The sequence below is a fragment of the Catharus ustulatus genome, chromosome 4 (assembly GCF_009819885.2).
Source record: "Catharus ustulatus isolate bCatUst1 chromosome 4, bCatUst1.pri.v2, whole genome shotgun sequence".
NCBI classification, from domain to species: Eukaryota; Metazoa; Chordata; class Aves; order Passeriformes; family Turdidae; genus Catharus; species Catharus ustulatus.
This window is the reverse complement of record NC_046224.1, coordinates 663,232-684,181: the sequence shown is the minus strand read 5'-3', so window position 1 is coordinate 684,181 and position 20,950 is coordinate 663,232. Positions and strand designations below refer to the sequence as shown.

General features: G+C 62.1%; 1 protein-coding gene across 2 annotated transcripts; it reads left to right on the top strand.

The window, feature by feature from the left end:
• Window positions 1-1,039: 1,039 nt before the first annotated feature.
• On the top strand, window positions 1,040-20,862 carry LMF2 (lipase maturation factor 2). 2 transcript variants are annotated; one of them, XM_033059008.2, is made up of 14 exons: window positions 1,040-1,153; window positions 4,954-5,207; window positions 6,319-6,347; window positions 7,809-8,005; window positions 9,119-9,297; window positions 11,195-11,333; window positions 13,772-13,906; window positions 13,994-14,099; window positions 15,495-15,591; window positions 15,673-15,855; window positions 17,315-17,483; window positions 18,482-18,593; window positions 18,675-18,783; window positions 20,146-20,862. In XM_033059008.2, the coding sequence occupies exons 1-14, from the start codon at window positions 1,051-1,053 to the stop codon at window positions 20,497-20,499; spliced, it is 2,166 nt and encodes a 721-aa protein (XP_032914899.1). In that variant the 5' UTR covers window positions 1,040-1,050; the 3' UTR covers window positions 20,500-20,862. The 2 variants fall into 2 exon arrangements, with proteins under 2 accessions (XP_032914899.1, XP_032914901.1); XM_033059010.1 differs by lacking the exons at window positions 17,315-17,483; window positions 18,482-18,593; window positions 18,675-18,783; window positions 20,146-20,862 and adding exons at window positions 16,780-16,978; window positions 17,115-17,308.
• The last annotated feature ends 88 nt before the right edge of the window (window positions 20,863-20,950 follow it).

Below are 20,950 nucleotides of genomic sequence, written 5' to 3'. Positions count from 1 at the left end.
CTCAGTCCCAGTCCCGATCCCGGTTCCTATCCAAATCTCAGTCCCAGTCCCGACCGCGGTCCCAGTCCCAGTCTCGGTCCCCATCCAAACGTCGGTCCCGATCCCGATCCTGGTCCCGATCCCGTTCCCCATCCAAACCTCGGTCCCGATCCGATCCCTATCCTGATCCCGATCCCGGTCACAATCCCGGTCGTGGTTCCCGTCCCGTTCCCCATCCAAATCTCAGTCCCGATCCCGATCCTGATCCCGATCCCCATCCAAACCTCAGTCCCGATCCCGATCCCGATCCTGATCCCGGTCCCGATCCCCATCCGAACCTCGGTCCCGATCCCGATCCCGGCCCCGATCCCGGTCCCAGCCCCGATCCCGATCCTGATCCCGATCCCCATCCAAACCTCAGTCCCGATCCCGATCCCGATCCTGATCCCGGTCCCGATCCCCATCCGAACCTCGGTCCCGATCCCGATCCCGGCCCCGATCCCGGTCCCAGCCCCGATCCCGACCCCCATCCAAACCTCAGTCCCGGTCCCGATCCCGGTCCCGATCCCGTTCCCGGTCCCGTTCCCCATCCAATCCTCGGTCCCGTTCCCGATCCCGGTCCCGTTCCCGGTCCCGGTCCTAGTCCCCATCCAAACCTCAGTCCCGGTCCCGATCCCGATCCCGATTCCTGTCCCGATCCCGGTCCTAGTCCCCATCCAAACCTCAGTCCCGATCTCGGTCCCGATCCCGATCCCGTTCCCCACCCAATCCTCGGTCCCGATCCCGATCCCGATCCCGGTCCCGTTCCCCATCCAAACCTCGGTCCCGGTCCCGATCCCGAACCAAACCTCAGTCCCGGTCCCGATCCCGATCCCGATCCCGATCCCCATCCAATCCTCGTTCCCGCTCCCCTCCCGCCCCGCTCCCCGCCCCTCACCGCCCCCTCCTCATCCCCGCAGCGCCGCCGCCATTTTCCATTTTCCTCTTTCCCGCGCTCCGTGACGCGCGCCCGCGCGCTGATGACGTCACGGCGCCGCTGACGTCAGCGCCGCGCGCCGGGCCGGGGCCGCCATGGTCGCCATGGGGGAGGCGGCGCGGCCGCGGGCGCTGTTCCTGGCCGGGCTGGCCGCGGTGTACATCGCCGCCTTCGGATCGCTCTACGTGCAGATCCCCGGTACCGCGGGGGGGGAAACGGGAGAGCGGGGGGGGACGGGACAGGGCCGGGGGAACCGGGACAGGGGAGGGGAACGGGACAGGGGAACCGGGACAGGGCCGGGAGAGGGGAGGGGAACGGGACAGGGCCAGGGGAACCGGGACAGGGGAGGGGTAACGGGAGAGGGGAACCGGGACAGGGCCGGGAGAGCGGGGGGGAACGGGACAGGGCTGGGGGAACCGGGACAGGGGATGGGGAACGGGACAGGGGAGGGGAACGGGACAGGGCCGGGAGAGGGGAGGGGAACGGGACAGGGCCGGGGGAACCGGGACAGGGGATGGGGGAACCGGGACAGGGGAGGGGAGAGGGGAGGGGAACGGGACAGGGCCGGGGGAACGGGACAGGGGAGGGGAGAGGGGAACGGGACAGGGGAGGGGAGAGGGGAACGGGACAGGGGAACCGGGACAGGGCCGGGGGAACCGGGACAGGGGAGGGGGAACGGGACAGGGCCGGGGGAACTGGGACAGGGGAGGGGGAACCGGGACAGGGAACGGGACAGGGCCGGGGGAACCGGGACAGGGGAGGGGGAACGGGACAAGGGAACCGGGACAGGGGAGGGGAACCGGGACAGGGCCGGGGGAACCGGGATAGAGCCGGGAGAGCGGAGGGGAACGGGACAGGGCCGGGGGAACCGGGACAGAGAGGGGAGAGGGGAACGGGACGGGGGAACCGGGACAGGGCCGGGAGAGGGGAGGGGAACGGGACAGGGCTGGGAGAGGGGCTGGGGGAACGGGACAGGGGAACCGGGACAGAGCTGGGAGAGGGGAAGGGGACAGGGCCGGGAGAGGGGAACCGGGACAGGGCTGGGAGAGGGGAGGGGGAACGGGACAGAGCCGGGAGAGGGGAGGGGGAACGGGACAGATCCGGGAGAGGGATAGAACCGGAGCAGAGCCAGGAGAGGGTGTGAATGAACCGGGACAGGGACAGAACCGGGACAGACCCGGCACAGGCACCGTCGCCGTGCCCCTCCCGCTGCCGAGCATCTCTCCGTATCCCCGTTATCATTTCCTCCCTTCCCGGGAGCCCCGGTGCTTCGGGGGTGGTTTTCTCCCCCGGGAATGCCGGAGTTTTTCCCGGGAATACCGGTGGGGTTTTTTCGCGGGAATGCCGGTGCTTCTTATCCCGGGAATGCCGGTGGTTTTATCCCGGGAATGCTGGTGGTTTTATCCCGGGAATACCGGTGGTTTTTTTTCCCGGGAATGCCGGTGGTTTTTATCCCGGGAATGCCGGTGGTTTTATCCCGGGAATGCTGGTGGTTTTATCCCGGGAATACCGGTGGTTTTTTTTCCCGGGAATACCGGTGGTTTTATCCCGGGAATGCCGGTGGTTTTTTTTCCCGGGAATGCTGCGTTTCTCCTGGGAATACCTGGGGTTTTTTTTCCCTGGGAACGCCGGGTTTTTATCCAGGAATAGCGCATTTATCCTGGAAATGCTGGGGTTTTCCGGGAATACCGGTTTGTTTGGTTTTTTTCCTCTGGGAATGCCTGGGGTTTTCTGGTGAATACTGGTGTTTTCCTGGGAATGCAAGGTTTAACCCGGGAACGGCGAGGTTTTCCCGGGAATACCCGGAATTCTCAGGTCTTTTCCCAGGAATACATAGAATTGCTGTGGTTTTTTCCCGGGAATACCCAGAATTGCCGTGTGTTTTTTTTCCCAGGAGTACACAGAATTCCCAGGTGTTTTCCTAGGAATACCCAGAATTGCCATGTTATTCCCAGGAATACACGCAATTTCCAGGTTTTTTTCCCAGGAATACACAGAATTGCCGTGGTTTTTTTCCTGGGCATACACAGAATTGATAGGTTTTTTTGCCGGGAATACACAGAATTTCCAGGTTTTTTTTCCCGGGAATACGCGGGATTTCCAGGTTTTTTTCCCAGGAATATCTGGAATTCCCAGGTCTTTTCCCGGGAATACCTGGAATTGCTGTGTTTTTTCCTGGGAATACACAGAATTTCCAGGTTTTTTTCCTGGGAACACCTGGAATTGCTGTGTTTTCTCATGGGAATACCTGGAATTCCCAGGTTTTTCCCTGGAATACACAGGATTCCAAGGTTTGTTCCCGGGAATACACAGAATTCCCACTTTTTTTTCCCCGGAATACATGGAATTCCCAGGTTTTTTTTTTTTCGAGAGTACACAGCATTCCCAGCCATTTCCCGTGCACACCCACCATTCCCAGTTATTTTCCCTGGGCACACACACACCATTCCCAGTTATTTTCCCGTGCACACACACCATTCCCAGTCATTTTCCCATGCACACACACCATTCCCAGTTATTTTCCCGTGCACACACACCATTCCCAGTTATTTTCCCGTGTACACACACCATCCCCAGTTATTTTCCCGTGCACACACATCATTCCCATTATTTTCCCGTGCACACACACCACTCCCAGTTATTTTCCCGTGCACACACACCATTCCCAGTTATTTTCCCGTGCACACACACCATTCCCAGTTATTTTCCTGAGCACACCCATCATTCCCAGTTATTTTCCCGTGCACACCCACCATTCCCAGCTGTTTTCCCGGGGATATATAACATTCCCAGTCATTTTCCCGTGCACACACACCATTCCTAGGGGTTTTTCCCATGCACACACACACCATTCCCAGTTATTTTCCCGTGCACACACACCATTCCCAGTTATTTTCCCGTGCACACACACCATTCCCAGTTATTTTCCCGTGCACACACACCATTCCCAGTCATTTTCCCGTGCACACCCAGCACTCCCAGTTATTTTCCCGTGCACACCCACCATTCCCAGTTATTTTCCTGGGCACACACACCGTTCCCAGTTATTTTCCCATGCACACACACCATTCCCAGTCATTTTCCCGTGCACACACACCATTCCCAGTCATTTTCTTGGGCACACCCACCATTCCCAGTTATTTTCCCGTGCACACACAGCATCCCCAGTTATTTTCCCGAGCACACCCACCATTCCCAGTTATTTTCCCGTGCACACCCACCATTCCCAGTTATTTTTCTGGGCACACACACCATTCCCAGTCATTTTCCCGTGCACACCCACCACTCCCAGTTATTTTCCCGTGCACACACATCATCCCCAGTTATTTTCCCGAGCACACCCACCATTCCCAGTCATTTTCCCGTGCACACCCACCACTCCCAGTTATTTTCCCGTGCACACACATCATCCCCAGTTATTTTCCCGAGCACACCCACCATTCCCAGTCATTTTCCCGTGCACACACACCATTCCTAGGGGTTTTTCCCAGGAACACAGAGCATTCCCAGTCATTTTCCAGAGCACACACACCATTCCCAGTTATTTTCCCATGCACACCCACCATTCCCAGTTATTTTCCCGTGCACACACACCATTCCCAGTCATTTTCCCGTGCACACACACCATCCCCAGTCATTTTCCCGTGCACACACACCATTCCCAGGCATTTTCCCTGGAACACACACACCATTCCCAGTCATTTTCCCGTGCACACCCACCATTCCCAGTTATTTTCCCGTGCACACACACCATCCCCAGTCATTTTCCCGTGCACACACACCATTCCCAGTTATTTTCCCGTGCACACACACCATTCCCAGTTATTTTCCCGTGCACACACAGCACTCCCAGTCATTTTCCTGAGCACACACACCCTTCCCAGTTATTTTCCCTTGCACATACACCATTCCCAGTCATTTTCCCGTGCACCCCCACCATTCCCAGGTACTTTCCCGGCAATTCCCGTCATTCCCACCCCTCCATTCCCTCTCCCCAGGTCTGTACGGGCGCGAGGGGATCCTGCCGGCGCGCCGGGTGCTGCGGCTCAGCGGGAAGGGGCTCTGGGAGCAGCTGCGGGACTCCCCCACGCTGCTGTGGCTGGGGCCACACCTGGGGCTGGACACGGAGCAGGGCATGGAGCTGCTGTGCCTGCTGGGCGTGCTGGGCGCCCTCGGGGCGCTGCTCTGCGAGCCCCTGCGGGATTGCCTGGTGTTCGCCCTGCTCAGGATGTTCTACCTGTCCCTGTACCAGGTACGGGCTCAATCTGGGCTGGGCTGGGGTGGGAATGGGTGGGGACTCAAATCCCAGCTTGTTCCTGCTGTGCCAGGGGGATCCCAGCCCATCCTGGAGCTGCAGAGGGGCTGGGGATGAGGATGGAGGGACAGCACACAGGGAATGGCTCCCAGTGCCACAGGGCAGGGCTGGCTGGGATCCTGGGCAGCAATTCCTGCCTGGGCTGCAATTGAGAGAATCCCTGGAATGCCCAAGGAAACTTTGGATGGTGGGGTTGGAATGGGATGGGGTTGAAGGTGCATGGATCCCATCCCAAACCATTCTGGAATTCTGAGATTGAGGATGCACAGAATCCATCCTGAGGGATTTTTGTGGAATTCAGGGATGGAAAAGGGAAGGGAGACTCTTCCTGGAGTCCTGAAATTCCCAGTGAAGCCCCTGGATCCCAAAATTCCTTCCTAGAGAGGAGTTGGGGTGGGGATGGATCCAATGCCAGGCTGGGAGAGCTGGGAATGGAGGGAATTCCCTGGGAAAGGGGAGCTTGGGGTGGGAATTTGGGCAGCAATTCCTGCCTGGGCTGCAATTGCCAGAGCAGCTGTGGCTGCCCCTGGATCCCTGGCAGTGGCCAAGGCCAGGCTGGGCACTGGGGCTGGGAGCAGCTGGGCCACTGGGAGGGGTCCCTGCCATGCCAGGGGGCACTGGGGGGGATTTGGGGTCCCTTCCCACCCAAACCATCCCTGAATCCTCCCTGGTGTTGGGGCTGGAGCTCCAATGAGTCAGAGCTGGGTATGTGGGGAGGAGGAGGAGGTTTCTTTTCTCTCTGAAATCAGGGAATTCAGGAATAATTAAATGATCTGTGTGAGGCTGTCCCCTCCCAGGGGTGGCTGTCCCCTCCCAGGGCTGGCTGTCCCCTCCCAGGCTGGCTGTCCCCTCCCAAGGGCTGGCTGTCCCCTCCCAGGGCTGGCTGTCCCCTCCCGGGGTGGCTGTCCCCTCCCCCTGCTCCTTGTCTTTGCCCCCCACCCCCGTGCCAGGGGGTTTCAGGGCTCTGTGCCCTCCCCTGTCCCCGTGGGGAAGGGTCTGGGGGTGTCACCCCCCCCGGCTGAGCCCCCACCCCACTCCCTCTCTGCAGGTGGGACAGGTGTTCCTGTACTTCCAGTGGTGAGTCTGAGCCCCTCACCAGGGATTTTGGGGGGCTCAGGGCTGGGGGGGGGATCAGGGGGGGCTCAGTGGGGTGGGGGGCACTGAGGGTTCTGGGGAGTGGCATGGGGGGCTCTGGGGACAGGGATGGGGGACATGGGGGGACTGGGAACAGGGATAGGAGACATGGGGGGACTGGGAACAGGGATAGGGGACATGGGGGGCTCTGGGGACAGGGATAGGAGACATGGGGGGACTGGGAACCAGGACAAGGGGCTGTGGGGGACTCTGGACAAGGATGGGGTGTGGGGGGCTCTGGGGACTGGGGCACACTGGAATGGGGGCTCTGGGGACCAGAGCACGTCAGAACAGTGGGGGTCAGCAGGATTAAGTCCCCAACCCCCCTTGGGGTGTGGCCATGTCCCCAGCCCCACATGTGAGGGGTGGCAGTGTCCCTGTCCCCATGTGAAGGATGTGACCGTGTCCCTGTGGGGGTGCAGGGTGGGGGTCTCACCCCTGTCCCCATGGGGTCCCACCCCTGTCCCTGTGGGGGTCTCACCCCTGTCCCCCTGGGATCTCACCCTGTCCCCCTGGGGTCTCACCCCTGTCCCTGTGGGGTCTCTCCCCTGTCCCCCTGGGGTCTCTCCCTGTCCCTGTGTCCCCCTGGGGTCTCACCCTGTCCCCATGGGGTCTCTCCCTGTCCCCATGGGGTCTCTCCCTGTCCCCTGAGGTCTCTCCCTGTCCCCCTGAGGTCTCTCCCTGTCCCCCTGAGGTCTCTCCCTGTCCCCCTGAGGTCTCTCCCTGTCCCCCTGAGGTCTCTCCCTGTCCCCTGGGGTCTCTCCCTGTCCCTGTGTCCCTCTGGGGTCTCTCCCTGTCCCCTGAGGTCTCTCCCTGTCCCCCTGAGGTCTCTCCCTGTCCCCCTGGGGTCTCTCCCTGTCCCCTGGTTTCTCTCCCTGTCCCCCTGGGGTCTCTCCCTGTCCCTGTGTCCCTCTGGGGTCTCTCCCTGTCCCCTGAGGTCTCTCTCTGTCCCCCTGGGGTCTCTCCCTGTCCCCTGGTTTCTCTCCCTGTCCCCCTGGGGTCTCTCCCTGTCCCCTGGGGTCTCACCCCTGTCCCCCTGAGGTCTCACCCTGTCCCCTGGGGTCTCTCCCTGTCCCCCTGGGGTCTCTCCCTGTCCCCTGAGGTCTCTCCCTGTCCCCTGGGGTCTCTCCCTGTCCCCCTGAGGTCTCTCCCTGTCCCCCTGAGGTCTCTCCCTGTCCCCTGAGGTCTCTCCCTGTCCCCTGAGGTCTCTCCCTGTCCCCTGGGGTCTCTCCCTGTCCCCTGGGGTCTCTCCCTGTCCCCTGAGGTCTCCCCCTGTCCCCTGGGGTCTCTCCCTGTCCCCCTGAGGTCTCTCCCTGTCCCCCTGAGGTCTCTCCCTGTCCCCTGAGGTCTCTCCCTGTCCCCTGAGGTCTCTCCCTGTCCCCTGAGGTCTCTCCCTGTCCCCAGGGACAGCCTGCTGCTGGAGGCCGGCTTCCTGGCCGTGCTGGTGGCCCCCCTGGGCCTGTTCAGGGGGGGCTCCCAGGCCTGGAGACCCCACGACTCCGTCACCTTCTGGGCCGTGCGCTGGCTGCTCTTCCGCCTCATGTTCGCCTCGGGCGTGGTGAAACTCAGCAGCCGCTGCCCCACCTGGTGGGGGCTCACGGGTGAGGGAATTTTTGAGAAGTAATTTGTGGAAAATCCTCCTGAAACTCCCTGTGTCCCCCAGCCCTGAGGCACCACTTCATTTGGAAACATTTGTGAACCAGGAACCATTTCCCTGTTTGGCATTGTCTGTGCTCTGGGGTGGGGAACATCAGCATTAATGAAGAATTAGAATAAATTTTGGGGAGTAGATTAAGAAAAACCCTTCTTGTGTCCACAGCCCCAAGGTACCATTTGTGCACCAGGAAACATTTCTCTGTTTGGCACTGTCTGTGCTCTGGGGTGGAGAAAATCAACATTAATGCAGAATCAGGATGAATTTTGGGGAGTAGGTTAAGGAAAGCCCCTCTGAACCCCTGTGTCCCCCAGCCCCAAACATTTCATTTGGAAACACTTTTGCACCAGGAACCATTTCCCTGTTTGGCATTGGCCGTGCTCTGGGGTAGGGAAAATTGACATTAATCCAAAATTAGGGTGAGATTTTGGAGAGTAGATTATGTAAAACCCTTCCTGTGTCCCCAGCCCCAAGGTACATTTTTACACCAGGAAACATTTCCCTGTTTGGCACTGTCTGTGCTCTGGGGTGAGGAAAATCGGCATTAACCCAGAATTAGGATAAATTTAGGGGAGTAGATTATGTAAAACCTTTCCTGTGTCCCCAGCCCTGAGACACCACTTCATTTGGAAACATTTTTGCACCAAGAACCATTTCCCTGTTTGGCACTGTCTGTACTCTGGGGTGGGGAACATCAGAATTAACCCACAATTAGGGTGAATTTTGGGGAGCAGATTAAGGAAACCCTTCCTGTGTCCCCCAGCCCCAAGGTACCATTTGTGCACCAGGAAACATTTCCCTGTTTGGCATTGGCTGTACTCTGGGGTGGGGAAAATCAGCAGTAACCCAGAATTAGGGTGAAATTTTGGGGAGTAGATTGTATAAAACCCTTCCTGTGTCCCCCAGCCCTGAGGCACCACTTCATTTGGAAACATTTTTGCACCAGGAAACATTTCCCTGTTTGGCACTGTCTGTACTCTGGGGTGGGGAAAATCAACATTAACCCAGAATAAGGATAAATTTTGGGGAAATAAATGATATAAACCCCCCTGTCCCCCAGCCCTGACGTACCACTACGAGACTCAGTGCATCCCCACCCCTGGAGCCTGGTTTGCCCACCAGCTGCCCGTGTGGTTCCACAAGCTCAGCGTGGTGGCCACCTACGTCATTGAAGTGGCCCTGCCCCTGCTCTTCTTCGCCCCCCTGCGCCGCCTGCGCCTCTTCTCCTTCTACTGCCAGGTGGGGAGGGGCTGGGGGGGGCTGGGGGGCTCCTGGGGGGGCTGGGGGATCACTCTGGGGGGCTGGGGGATCACCCTGGGGGGCTCCTGAGGGGCTGGGGGGGTCCTGGGGGGCACCTGGGGGGGGCTGAGGGATCACCCTGGGGTGTTCCTGAGGGGCTGGGGGGGCTCCTGGGGCTGGGGGAAACCTGGGGGGCTCCTGGGGCTGGGGGATCACCCGGGGGCTGGAGGATCACCCTGGGGCTGGGGGATCATCCTGGGGGGCTCCTGGGGCTGGGGGATCACCCTGGGGCTGGGGGATCACCCTGGGGGGCTCCTGGGGCTGGGGGGGTCCTGGGACTGGGGATCACCCTGGGGGTTCCTGGGGCTGGAGGTGGGTCCTGGGGGAGCTCCTGGGGCTGGGGGGATCACCCTGGGGTGCTCCTGAGGGGCTGGAGGTGGGTCCTGGGGGAGCTCCTGGGGCTGGGGGATCACCCTGGAGGGCTGGGGGGGTCCTGGGGGGATCCTGGGGCTGGGGGGGGCACCCTGGGGCTAGGGGATCACCCTGGGGGTTCTTGGGCCTGGGGGATCACCCTGGGGGCTCCTGGGGCTGGGGGGGGGGCTCCTGGGGGGCTCCTGAGGGGATCCTGGGGCTGGGGGATCACCCTGGGAGGATCCTGTGGCTGGGGGATCACCCTGGGGGGCTCCTGGGGTTGGGGGGCTCCTGGTGCTGGGGGATCATCCTGTGCTGGTGGTCACTCTGTACTTGGGGTGGGCTGTGCCCAGTTCCTCCCCAGTTTTGTCCTGTGGCCATCCCAGTCCTGTGACCTCCCCACTTTGGGCTCCCCATCCTGCCAGGGGGACCCCAAGGAGCCTCTCAGGGGATGGGGGTGGGCTCCTGGCTCTGGGGGTGGTGGAGGTGGGGGGTGTCCCATAGGACCAGCCCTGGGACCCCTCTGTGCCCCCCTTTGTGCCAGGGGGGTTCTGTGGGGGTCTGGGGCTGGCTCTTCTCTCTGTGGGACATCTGGTGTGGTGTCCCATCTGTGTCACCTGCTCCCAGCCCTGTGACCCCATGGGTCTCTCTGTGCCCCCCTTTATGCCACGGGGGTGTTTCCATGGGGGTCTGGGGCTGGCTCCTCTCTCTGTGGGACATCTGGTGGGGTGTCCCATCTGTGTCACCTGCCCCCTGACCCCTTCTGGGCCCCGCTTTGTGCCAGGGGGGTTTCTGTGGGGGTCTGGGGCTGGCTCTTCTCTCTGTGCCACTGGGACACCTGGTGGGGCTCCCCCAGCCCTGTCACCCCCTCTGTGCCCCCCTTTGTGCCTGGGGAGTGTCCCCATGGGGGTCTGGGTTTGGCTCCTCACTCTGTAGGACATCTGGTGGGGTGTCCCATCTGTGTCACCTGCTCCCAGCCCTGTGACCCCCTCTGTGCCTCCCTTTGTGCCAGGAGTGTCCCCATGGGGGTCTGGGGCTGGCTCCTCTCTCTGTGGCACTGGGATACCTGGTGGGGCTCCCCCAGCCCTGTCACCCCCTCTGTGTCCCCCTTTGTGCCTGGGGGATGTCCCCATGGGGGTCTGGGGTTGGCTCCTGGCTCTGTGGCACTGGGACACCTGGTGGGAGTCCCCCCAGCATTGTCACCCCCTCTGCGCCCCCCTTTGTGCCATGGGGGTTCCTGTGGGGGTCTGGGTTTGGCTCCTCTCTCTGTGGGACATCTGGTGGGGTGTCCCATGTCCTGTGTCACCTCCCCCCAGCCCTGTCACCCCCTCTGTGCCCGTGGAATGTCCCCCAGGTCTCTCCAGAGCTGGCCTTGGCTCCTCCCCGCAGGCACTGGGACATGAGGTGCCCACAGTGCTGGTACTGGTTTGGGGTGTGCCCCAGTGTCCCCTGTCCCCCCCAAACCCCTCCCTGTCCCCCCCCCCAGGTGCTGCTGCAGGTCCTGATCATCCTCACAGGGAACTACAACTTCTTCAACGTGCTGACCATCGTGCTGGCCCTGTCCCTGCTGGACGAGGAGCACGTGGGGCACTGGCTGGGCCGGCCCCGCAGGAGGCAGGGCCCTGGTGAGACCCCTGGGGACAGGGGACAGGGGACAGGGCCCTGGTGAGACCCCTGGGGACAGGGAACAGGGGGCAGGGCCCTGGTGAGACCCCTGGGGACAGGGGACAGGGGACAGGGCCCTGGTGAGACCCCTGGGGACAGGGGACAGGGCCCTGGGGAGACCCCTGGGGACAGGGGACAGGGGACAGGGCTCTGGTGAGACCCCTGGGGACAGGGGACAGGGGACAGGGCCCTGGGGAGACCCCTGGGGCTGGGGGACAGGGGACAGGGCCCTGGTGAGACCCCTGGGGACAGGGGACAGGGCCCTGGGGAGACCCCTGGGGACAGGGGACAGGGGACAGGGCCCTGGGGAGACCCCTGGGGACAGGGGACAGGGGACAGGGCTCTGGTGAGACCCCTGGGGACAGGGGACAGGGCTCTGGTGAGACCCCTGGGGACAGGGGACAGGGCCCTGGTGAGACCCCTGGGGACAGGGGACAGGGCCCTGGTGAGACCCCTGGGGACAGGGGACAGGGGACAGGCTGGGAATGGGGCAGGACCCTGGTGAGACCCCTGGGGACAGGGGACAGGCTGGGAATGGGGCAGGGGCTGTGCCCCAGGGGGACCCCAGGAGTGAGGTGGGGCTCAGTGGTGAAATCAGGGAATGGTTGGGGTGGGATGGGGCCATAAATCACATTGCAGCCTTAAACCACATCACAGTCCAGCCTTAAATCCAATTCCAGCCTTAAACCCCATTTCAGCCTTAAACCCCATCACAGTCCAGACTTAAATCCCATTCCAGCCTTAAACCCAATCCCAGTCTTGAATCCCATTGCAGCCTTAAACCCCATCCCACTGCAGCCTTAAACCCCATTCCAGCCTAAAATCCCAGTCCAGCCTTAAACCCCATTCCAGCCTTAAACCTCATTCCAACCTTAAACCCCATCCCAATCCAGCCTTAAGCCCTGTCCCATTGCAGCCCCCATGGCAGGGACACCTCCTGCTGTCCCAGGAGAGCTGAGAGGGGCTGGGGACAAGGCTGGAGGGACAGCACACAGGGAATGGCTCCCAGTGCCACAGGGCAGGGCTGGCTGGGATCCTGGGCAGCAATTCCTGCCTGGGCTGCAATTGCCAGAGCAGCTGTGGCTGCCCCTGGATCCCTGGCAGTGGCCAAGGCCAGGCTGGGCACTGGGGCTGGGAGCAGCTGGGCCACTGGGAGGGGTCCCTGCCATGCCAGGGGGGCACTGGGTGATGTTTAAGGTCCTTTCCCAGCCGAAGCATTCCAGGATTCCCTGAATCCTCCCTGGTGTTGGGGCTGGAGCTCCAACGAGTCAGGGTGTGAAGGGAAGAAAAGGAGATTTCCTTTCCCTTTGAAATTGGAGAATTCAGGAAATACCTGTGTGAGACCATCCCTCACAGGGGGGCTGTCAGCCTGCAAGGGGCTCCCACCCTGTGGAGTGTCCCTGTGGAGTGTCCCTGTGGAATTCCCTGTTAAATTCCCTGTGGAATTCCCATCCCTGTGGAATTCCCTGTGGAATATCCCTGTGGAATTCCCATCCCTGTGCAATTCCCTGTTGAATTCCCTGTGGAATTCCCACCCCTGTGGAATTCCCATCCCTGTGGAGTGTCCCTCCGGAATTCTCTGTGGAATTCCCGTCCCTGTGGAACATCCCTGTGGAATATCCCTGTGGAATTCCCTGTGGAATTCCCATCCCTGTGGAATTCCCTGTACAGTGTCCCTGTGGAATTCCCTGTGGAATTCCCAGTGGAATTCCCTGTGGAACATCCCTGTTGAATTCTCAGTGGAATTCCCTGTGGAATTCCCTGTGGAGTGTCCCTGTTGAATTCCCTGTTGAATTCCCTGTGGAATTCTCTGTGGAATATCCCTGTGGAATTCCCTGTTAAATTCCCTGTGGAATTCCCTGTGGAGTGTCCCTGTTGAATTCCCAGTGGAATTCCCTGTGCAGTGTCCCTGTGGAACATCCCTGTGGAATTCCCTGTTAAATTCCCTGTGGAATGTATATCCCTGTGCAATTCCCTGTGGAGTGTCCCTGTGCAATTCCCAGTGGAATTCCCTGTGGAACATCCCTGTTAAATTCTCTGTGCAATTCTCTGTGCAATTCCCTGTGGAATATCCCTGTTAAATTCCCTGTGGAATTCCCATCTCTGTGGAGTATCCCTATGGAATTCCCTGTGGAATATCCCTGTGGAATTCCCATCCCTGTTGAATTCCCTGTGGAACATCCCTGTTGAATTCCCTGCAGAATTCCCTGTTTAATTCCCAGTGCAATTCCCCCTCCCAGCTCTCCCGTCCCTTTCCCTCCCCGTTCCCTCTCCCCACATCACCGACAGCAGCACCCCCCCATATCCCTGTGGTTTTTTGGGGTGAATCCTTTCCAGGCTGACCCCAGGGCTGTGAGGGGGGGTCCCAGGCCGGCCCTGAGCCCCCTCCCCACCGCAGGGTGGCCCCCCAGCCTGGGCTCAGCGCTGGCCGTGCTGCTGGAGCTCGGCACCTACGGAACGCTGCTGCTGGGGACCGTGCGCTGCTTCGGCCTGGAGCTGCACTGGGACACCAAACGGCTGGAGACCAAAGTGGGTACGTGCAGGGGACACTGCCCTGTGCCCCCTCCTCCCTCAGGGGCTGGGGGGCTCTGCCTGACCCCTGGGCTGTCCCCTCCTGCAGCTTTCACCTACCACGAGTTCAGCACGTGGCTGCGCGCGGTGACGCTGCCGCTGGTGGGGGTGGCGTTCCTGTCCCTGTCCTGGGAGATCCTGGTGGCCCTGTACCGGTGGGTCTGGGGGGATGGGGATGTCCCCAGGGGGTTTAGGGGGTGCTGGAGATGTCACACTGGAGTTTGGGGGGCACTGGGGATGGCACACTGGGGTGTGGGGGGGTGGGGTGTCCTCAAGAGGTGTGGAGGGTACTGGGGGTGGCCCCAGGGGTTTGGGGGAACACTGGGATGTCCCCAGGGGTGTGGGGGGTGCTGGGGTGTCCCCAGGGGTGTGGGGGGTGCTGGGGTGTCCCCAGGGGTGTGGGGGGGGGCACTGGGTTGTCCCCAGGGGTGTGGGGGGTGCTGGGGTGTCCCTAAGGGGTTTAGGGGACACTGGTCAGCCACCAGGGGTGTGGGGGACATTGGGGAGTCTTCAGGGGTTTGGGGGACTCTGGGGATGGCACACTGGGGTGTGGGGGGCACTGGGGTGTCCCTAAGGGATTTGGGGGGTGCTGGGGATGTCCCCAAGGGGTGTGGAGGGCACTGGGGAGCCCCCAGAGGTTTGGAGGGCACTGGGATGTCCCCAAGGGGTGTGGAGGGCACTGGGGAGCCCCCAGAGGTTTGGAGGGCACTGGGGTGTCCCCAAGGGTGTGGGGGGCACTGGGGATGTCACACTGGGGTTTGAGGGGACACTGGTCAGCCACCAGGGGTGTGGGGGACATTGGGGAGCCCCCCACAGGTTTGGGAGACACTGGGGATGTCATCAGGGGTTTGAGGGGCACTGGGGTGTCCCCAAAGGGATTTGGGGGAGGCTGGGGTGTCCTCAGGGGGTTTGGGGGCACTGGGGATGACACACTGGGATGTGAGGGGCACTGGGGTGTCCCCAAGGGCTGTGGGGGGTGCTGGGGTGTCCTCAGGGGATTTGGAGGCACTGGGGACGACACACTGGGATGTGAGGGGCACTGGGGTGTCCCCAAGGAGTTTGGGGGATACTGGGGAGCCCCCAGGGGTTTTGTGGACACTGGGGAGTCCTCAGGGGTTTGTGGGACACTGGGGATGTCACACTGGGGTTTGGGGGGACACTGGGGCGCCCCCAGACATGTGGACAGCACTGGGAATGTCCCCAAAGGGTTTAGGGGACACTGAGGAGCCCCCAGGGATGTGGGGGACACTGGGGCACCCCTAGAGGTGTGGGGGACACTGGGTTGCCCCCAGGGCTTTGGGGGGACACTGGGGATGTCACACTGGGGTTTGGGGGGGCACTGGGGAGCCCCCAAGGGTGTGGGGGACACTGGGGATGTCCCCAAGGGGTTTAGGGGTGGGAGCTGGGAAGGGCTGACCCTGCTGTGGGATTCCAGCAGTCTCAGACACATCCTAGGGGGGATTTTAACCCCTCACCCACTGCTGGACCCCCCCAAACTGGGGGGGCTGAGCCCCTTTTACCCCCTGAACCCCCCCCATGTGCCCCCCCAGCTGCGCCTGCGTCCGGGGATGTTTCTGGAAGCTCTGGGCCACCCTGCAGTGGGCAGCGATGGCCACGGCCACCGTGGGGCTGTTCGCCGTCAGCCTGGTGAGGCCTGGGCACCACGGGGGGGGTCCTGGGCACCCCCAGAGCCCCCCAGGCCGTGACAGAGCCCCCGTGCCCCCCCAGGTGCCCTTCACCTACATGGAACACCAATCCAACGCGCAGCTGTGGCCCGGCATCCACCGCGCCTTCGGGGCCGTGCAGCCCTTCCAGGTGGTCAATTCCTACGGGCTCTTCCGCAGGATGACCGGCGTGGGCGGCCGGCCAGAGGTCATCCTGGAGGGCAGCTGGGATGGGCACGGCTGGACGGTGAGTGGGGGTGGGCAGGGGTGGGCAGGGATGGGCACAGCTGGACGGTGAGTGGGGGTGGGCACAGCTGGGATGGGCACAGCTGGACGGTGAGTGGGGGGTGGGCAGGGATGGGCACAGCTGGACGGTGAGTGGGGGGTGGGCAGGGATGGGCACAGCTGGACAGTGAGTGGGGGGTGGGCAGGGATGGGCACAGCTGGACGGTGAGTGGGGGTGGGCAGGGGTGGGCACAGCTGGGATGAGCACAGCTGGATGGTGAGTGGGGGGGGGTGGGCACAGCTGGATGGTGAGTGTGAGATGGGCACAGCTGGGCACAGCTGGATGGGGAGTGGGGGTGGGCACAGCTGGGCACAGCTGGGATGGGCACAGCTGGATGGTGAGTGTGGAATGGGCACAGCTGGGCACAGGAATCTGGAGGTGTCCCACCCCAGGATTTTGGGTGGCAGTGTCCTTTTCCTGAGGCTGGGGTCACCCTGGGCAGGACCAGGCACTTGGCTGGGTCAGGTTCTGGAGGTGTCCCTGCCCCAAAATCCTGGGGTTTTGGCTGGGACTGTCCTTTCCCTGGAGCTGAGGTGACTCTGTGCCTTTGGTTGGGTCAGGTTCTGGAGGTGTCCCTGCCCCAGCATCTCAGAATTTTGGCTGGGAGGGCACTTCTCACCCCTACCATGTCACACACAGAGTTTCCCAGGTTCATGTCCCCCTTGCACTCCTATGGACAACCCTGAGCTGTGACAGGGTCCTCATTCCCATCCCAGCCATTCCCAATCCCACAGGAGATGGAATTCATGTACAAACCCGGGCATGTGTTCTGTCAGGGTCTCCATTCCCACCCCAGCCATTCCCAGTCCCACAGGAGTTCATGTACAAACCCCATGGGCTGTGTCAGTGTCCCCATTCCCATCCCAGCCATTCCTAGCCCCACAGGAGATCGAGTTCATGTACAAGCCCGGGAACGTGAGCACAGCTCCAGGGACAGCCCTGGGCTCTCTCAGTGTCCCCATTCCCACCCCAGCTGTTCCCAATCCTACAGAAGTTCCTTTACAAACTCCATGGGCTCTGTCAGTGTCCCCTTTTCCATCCCCAGCCATTCCCCCCCACAGGAGATCGAGTTCATGTACAAACCCGGGAACGTGAGCCCAGCCCCAGGGACAGCCCTGGGCTGTGTCAGTGTCCCCTTTTCCATTCCCAGCCATTCCCAATCCCACAGGAGATGGAGTTCATGTACAATCCCGGGAACGTGAGCACAGCTCCAGGGACAGCCCTGGGCTCTCTCAGTGTCCCCTTTCCCACCCCACAGGAGATCGAGTTCATGTACAAACCCCATGGGCTCTCTCAGTGTCCCCTTTCCCAACCCCACAGGAGATCGAGTTCATGTACAAGCCCGGGAACGTGAGCACAGCTCCAGGGACAGCCCTGGGCTCTCTCAGTGTCCCCATTCCCAGCTATTCTCACCCCACAGGAGATCGAGTTCATGTACAAGCCCGGGAACGTGAGCGCCGCCCCGGCCGTGGTGGCCCCGCACCAGCCCCGCCTGGACTGGCAGCTCTGGTTCGCTGCCCTCGGGCCCCACCAGAGCAGCCCCTGGTTCAGTGCCCTGGTGCTGCGGCTGCTGCAGGGACAGCCCGACGGTCAGCAGGGACAGGGGGGCTGGGGGGCACGGGCAGGGACAGCCCGATGGTCAGCAGGGGACAGGGACAGGGACAGCCCGATGGTCAGCAGGGGACAGGGGGGGCTGGGGGGCACAGGGCAGGAGGGCACAGGGCAGCGGGGGTCTCCCCAGCATCGCTGCCACCGTGGGTCTGGGGTGTCCCTGGTTGGGTTTGGGGTGTCCTTATTTGGGTCTGGGGTGTCCCTGGTTGGGTCTGGGGTGTCCCTGGGTGGGTTTGAGGTGTCCCTGGGTGGGTTTGGGGTTTATTTGGGGTGTCCCTGTTTGGGTTCAGGTTGGATTTGGGCTGTCCCTGTCTGTGTTTGGGGTGTAGTTGGGGTGTCCCTGTTTGGGTTTGGAGTGTTCCTGTTTGGGTTTAGATGTTCCTACAACCCTGGGGGTGTCCCTGGTGTGTTTGGGGTGTCCCTGGTTGGGTTTGGGATGTCCCCCCACAGCATTCTGGAGTGTCTGTGTTTGGGTGTGAGGTGTCCCTAGATGGGTTTGGGGTGTTCCTGCAACCCTGGGGGTGTCCCTGTCTGTGTTTGAGGTGTATTTGGGGTGTCCCCACAGTGTTGTGGGGTGTCTGTGTTTGGGTTTGGGGTGTCCCTGTCTGTGTTTGGGGTTTATTTGGGGTGTCCCTCTTTGGGTTCAGGGTGTTTCTACAGCCCTGAGGGTGTCTGGGTTTGGGTTTGTGGTGTCCCTGGTTGGGTTTAAGGTGTTCCTGCAACCCTGGGGATGTCCCTGGTGTGTTTGGGGTACATTTGGGGTGTCCCCGCTCTCTTTGGGGTACGTTTGGACTGTCCCCAGCCCCTGAGCCCTGTCCCCAGCCCTGATCCCTGTCCCTGTCCCCACAGTGATCTGAGCCCTGTCCCCAATGATCTGATCCCTGTCCCCGCAGTGATCTGATCCCTGTCCCTGTCCCTGTCCCCGCAGTGATCTGATCCCTGTCCCTGATCCCTGTCCCTGTCCCTGTCCCCGCAGTGATCCGCCTGGTGCAGACGGACGAGTCCCGGTACCCGTTCCGGGGCCGCCCTCCCACCTTCGTGCGGGCCCAGCTCTACAAGTACTGGTTCACCTCCTCCAGCGAGGCCAGGTCAGTGGGGAGGGGTCCCTGAGCCCCCAGCCCCGCCTCGGGGGGAGGTGCTGGGGTCAGCTGAGCCCCCTGTGCCCCCAGCCCAGGCCCGGCCCCGTGGTGGCGGCGGCAGCACGTGCAGGAATTCTTCCCGGCCGTGTCCCTGGGAGACCCCAGGCTGGAGTCCCTGCTCAGCCAGCACGGCCTCAAGGTGGGAATGGGGGAGCCCCCTGCCCTCCCTGATCCTGAGCCCCATCCCCAAACTCCTGTCCTGATCCTGAGCCCCATCCCTGAGCCCCATCCCCGAGCCCCTCCCTGATCCTGAGCCCCATCCCCAAACCCCTGCCCTGATCCTGAGCCCCATCCCCAAACCCCTGCCCTGATCCTGACCCTTGATCCCCCCTGATCCCCCCTTCCCTTACCCCTGACCCTCTTCCCTTCCTCTCCCTGTCCCCTGATCCCATTCCCACACCCTGATCCTTTTTGCTCACCCCCAATCCTGTCCCCCTCCCCAACCCCATTTTCCCCCCAGAACAAATTCCCCCCCAATCCCATTTCCCGCCAGCATAAACCCCCAATCCCATTTCCCCCCAGTACAAACCCGAACCCCTCCAATCCCATTTCTCCCAGTCCAACCTCCCAATCCTTTCCCAGTACAAACCCCCCAATCCCATTCCCCCCAATCCCATTCCCCCCAGTACAAACCCAATCCCCCAATCCCATTCCCCCAGTCCAACCCCCGCTCTTTTCCCAGTACAAATCCACCCAGTCCCATCCCCCCAGTCCCATTCCCCCAGTCCAAACCCAACCCCCCAATCCCATTCCCCCAGTCCCATCCCCCCAGTCCCATTCCCCCAGTACAAACCCCTCCAATCCCATTTCCCCCAGTCCAACCCCCCATCCTCTCCCAGTCCCACTCCCCAATCCCATTTCCCCCAGTCCAACCCCCAATCCTTCCCCAGTCCAACTCCCCAATTCCCCCAGTCCAACCCCTGCTCCTTCCCCAGGACAAGCTCCCAATCCCATTTCCCCCAGTACAAACCCCCCAATCCCATTTCCCCCCAGTCCAACCCCCAATTCTTTCCCAGTACAAACCCCCAATCCCATTTCTCCCAGTCCAACCCCTGATCCTTTCCCCAGTACAAACCCCCAGTCCATTCCCCCCAGTACAACCCCCAATCCTTCCCCAGTCCAAACCCTCCAATCCCATTCCCCCCAGTCCAACCCCCCAACCCCATTTCCCCCAGTCCAAACCCAACCCCTCCAATCCCATTCCCCAATCCAACCCCCAATCCCATTTCCCAGTCCAAACTCCATTTCCCCCAGTCCAACCCCTGATCCTTTCCCAGTATAAACCCCCAATCCCGTTCCCCTCAGTCCCACCCCCAATCCCATTCCCCAGTGCAAATCCCCCAGTCCAACCCCCCAATCCCATTCCCCAGTCCAAACCCCATTTCCCCCAGTCCAACCCCTGATCCTTCCCCAGTCCAACCCCCCAATCCCATTCCCCCCAGTCCAACCCCCCAATTCCCCCAGTCCAAACCCCCCATTCCAACCCCGTTCCCTCCCCCAGGACAAGCCCCCCCCTCGCCGCCGGGCTGACTCGTTGCTGCCGCGGTTCCTGCGCTCCGTGCGCCGCCTGTGCCAGCCCTACTCGGGCCCCACCGTGCTCTGGTCCCTGTACCTGGTGGCCGCCACCGCGGGGCTGCTGCGAGCCCTGGCCCGGCGGGCGCGGGGGGTGACACCGCCCGCTCGCCACAAAGGGACCCGGGAGCGGGGCGAGCGGAACGGGCTGCGGGCCACCGAGGGGACACGGGGCACCGAGGGGACACGGGGCAGCGAGGGGACACGGGGCAGCGAGGGGACACGGGGAACCGAGGGGACAAGGGCCACCGAGGGCCGGCACGGCAGCAAGAGGAAGAAGTAGCCCCCACAAGCCCCCCCAAAATCCGGGGGGAGGGGGCGAGTCCCCGGGTGGGAGCCCCCAGTGCCTTCAGCGTGGTGGCCATGAGGGGTGGGGACACCTCGGGGACACCTCCCACCGCCTGGGGACACCTTGGGGACACTGCCCTAGTGGCCAGGGACTCCTGGGGAGCCCTTCTCAGTATTCGGGGGTTGTTTGGGGACCCCTCCTCAGTATTCAGGGGTTGTTTGGGGACCCCTTCCCAGTGTTTGGGGACACTTTGGGGACCTTGTCCCACTACCCAGGAACTCCTTGGGGACCTGGCCCCAAGGTCCAGTGACCCCTCCCCAGTGCCCAAGGTGTCCCCACCCTTTGGGGACCCTGTCCCACTGCCTGGGGACACTTTAGGGACCCTGTCCCACTGCTTGGGGACCCTTTGGAGACCCTGTCCCACTGCTTGGGGACCCCTGGGGAC

What these genes read in the sequence shown, in the direction of transcription:
- LMF2 (XM_033059008.2), top strand. Translation starts at nt 1,051, where the DNA reads ATGGTCGCCATGGGGGAGGCGGCGCGGCCGCGGGCGCTGTTCCTGGCC. An exon ending in TCTTCTCCTTCTACTGCCAG is followed by an intron (nt 9,298 to 11,194) that starts GTGGGGAGGGGC and finishes CCCCCCCCCCAG; the next exon opens with GTGCTGCTGCAGGTCCTGAT. An exon ending in GGCTGTTCGCCGTCAGCCTG is followed by an intron (nt 15,592 to 15,672) that starts GTGAGGCCTGGG and finishes GTGCCCCCCCAG; the next exon opens with GTGCCCTTCACCTACATGGA.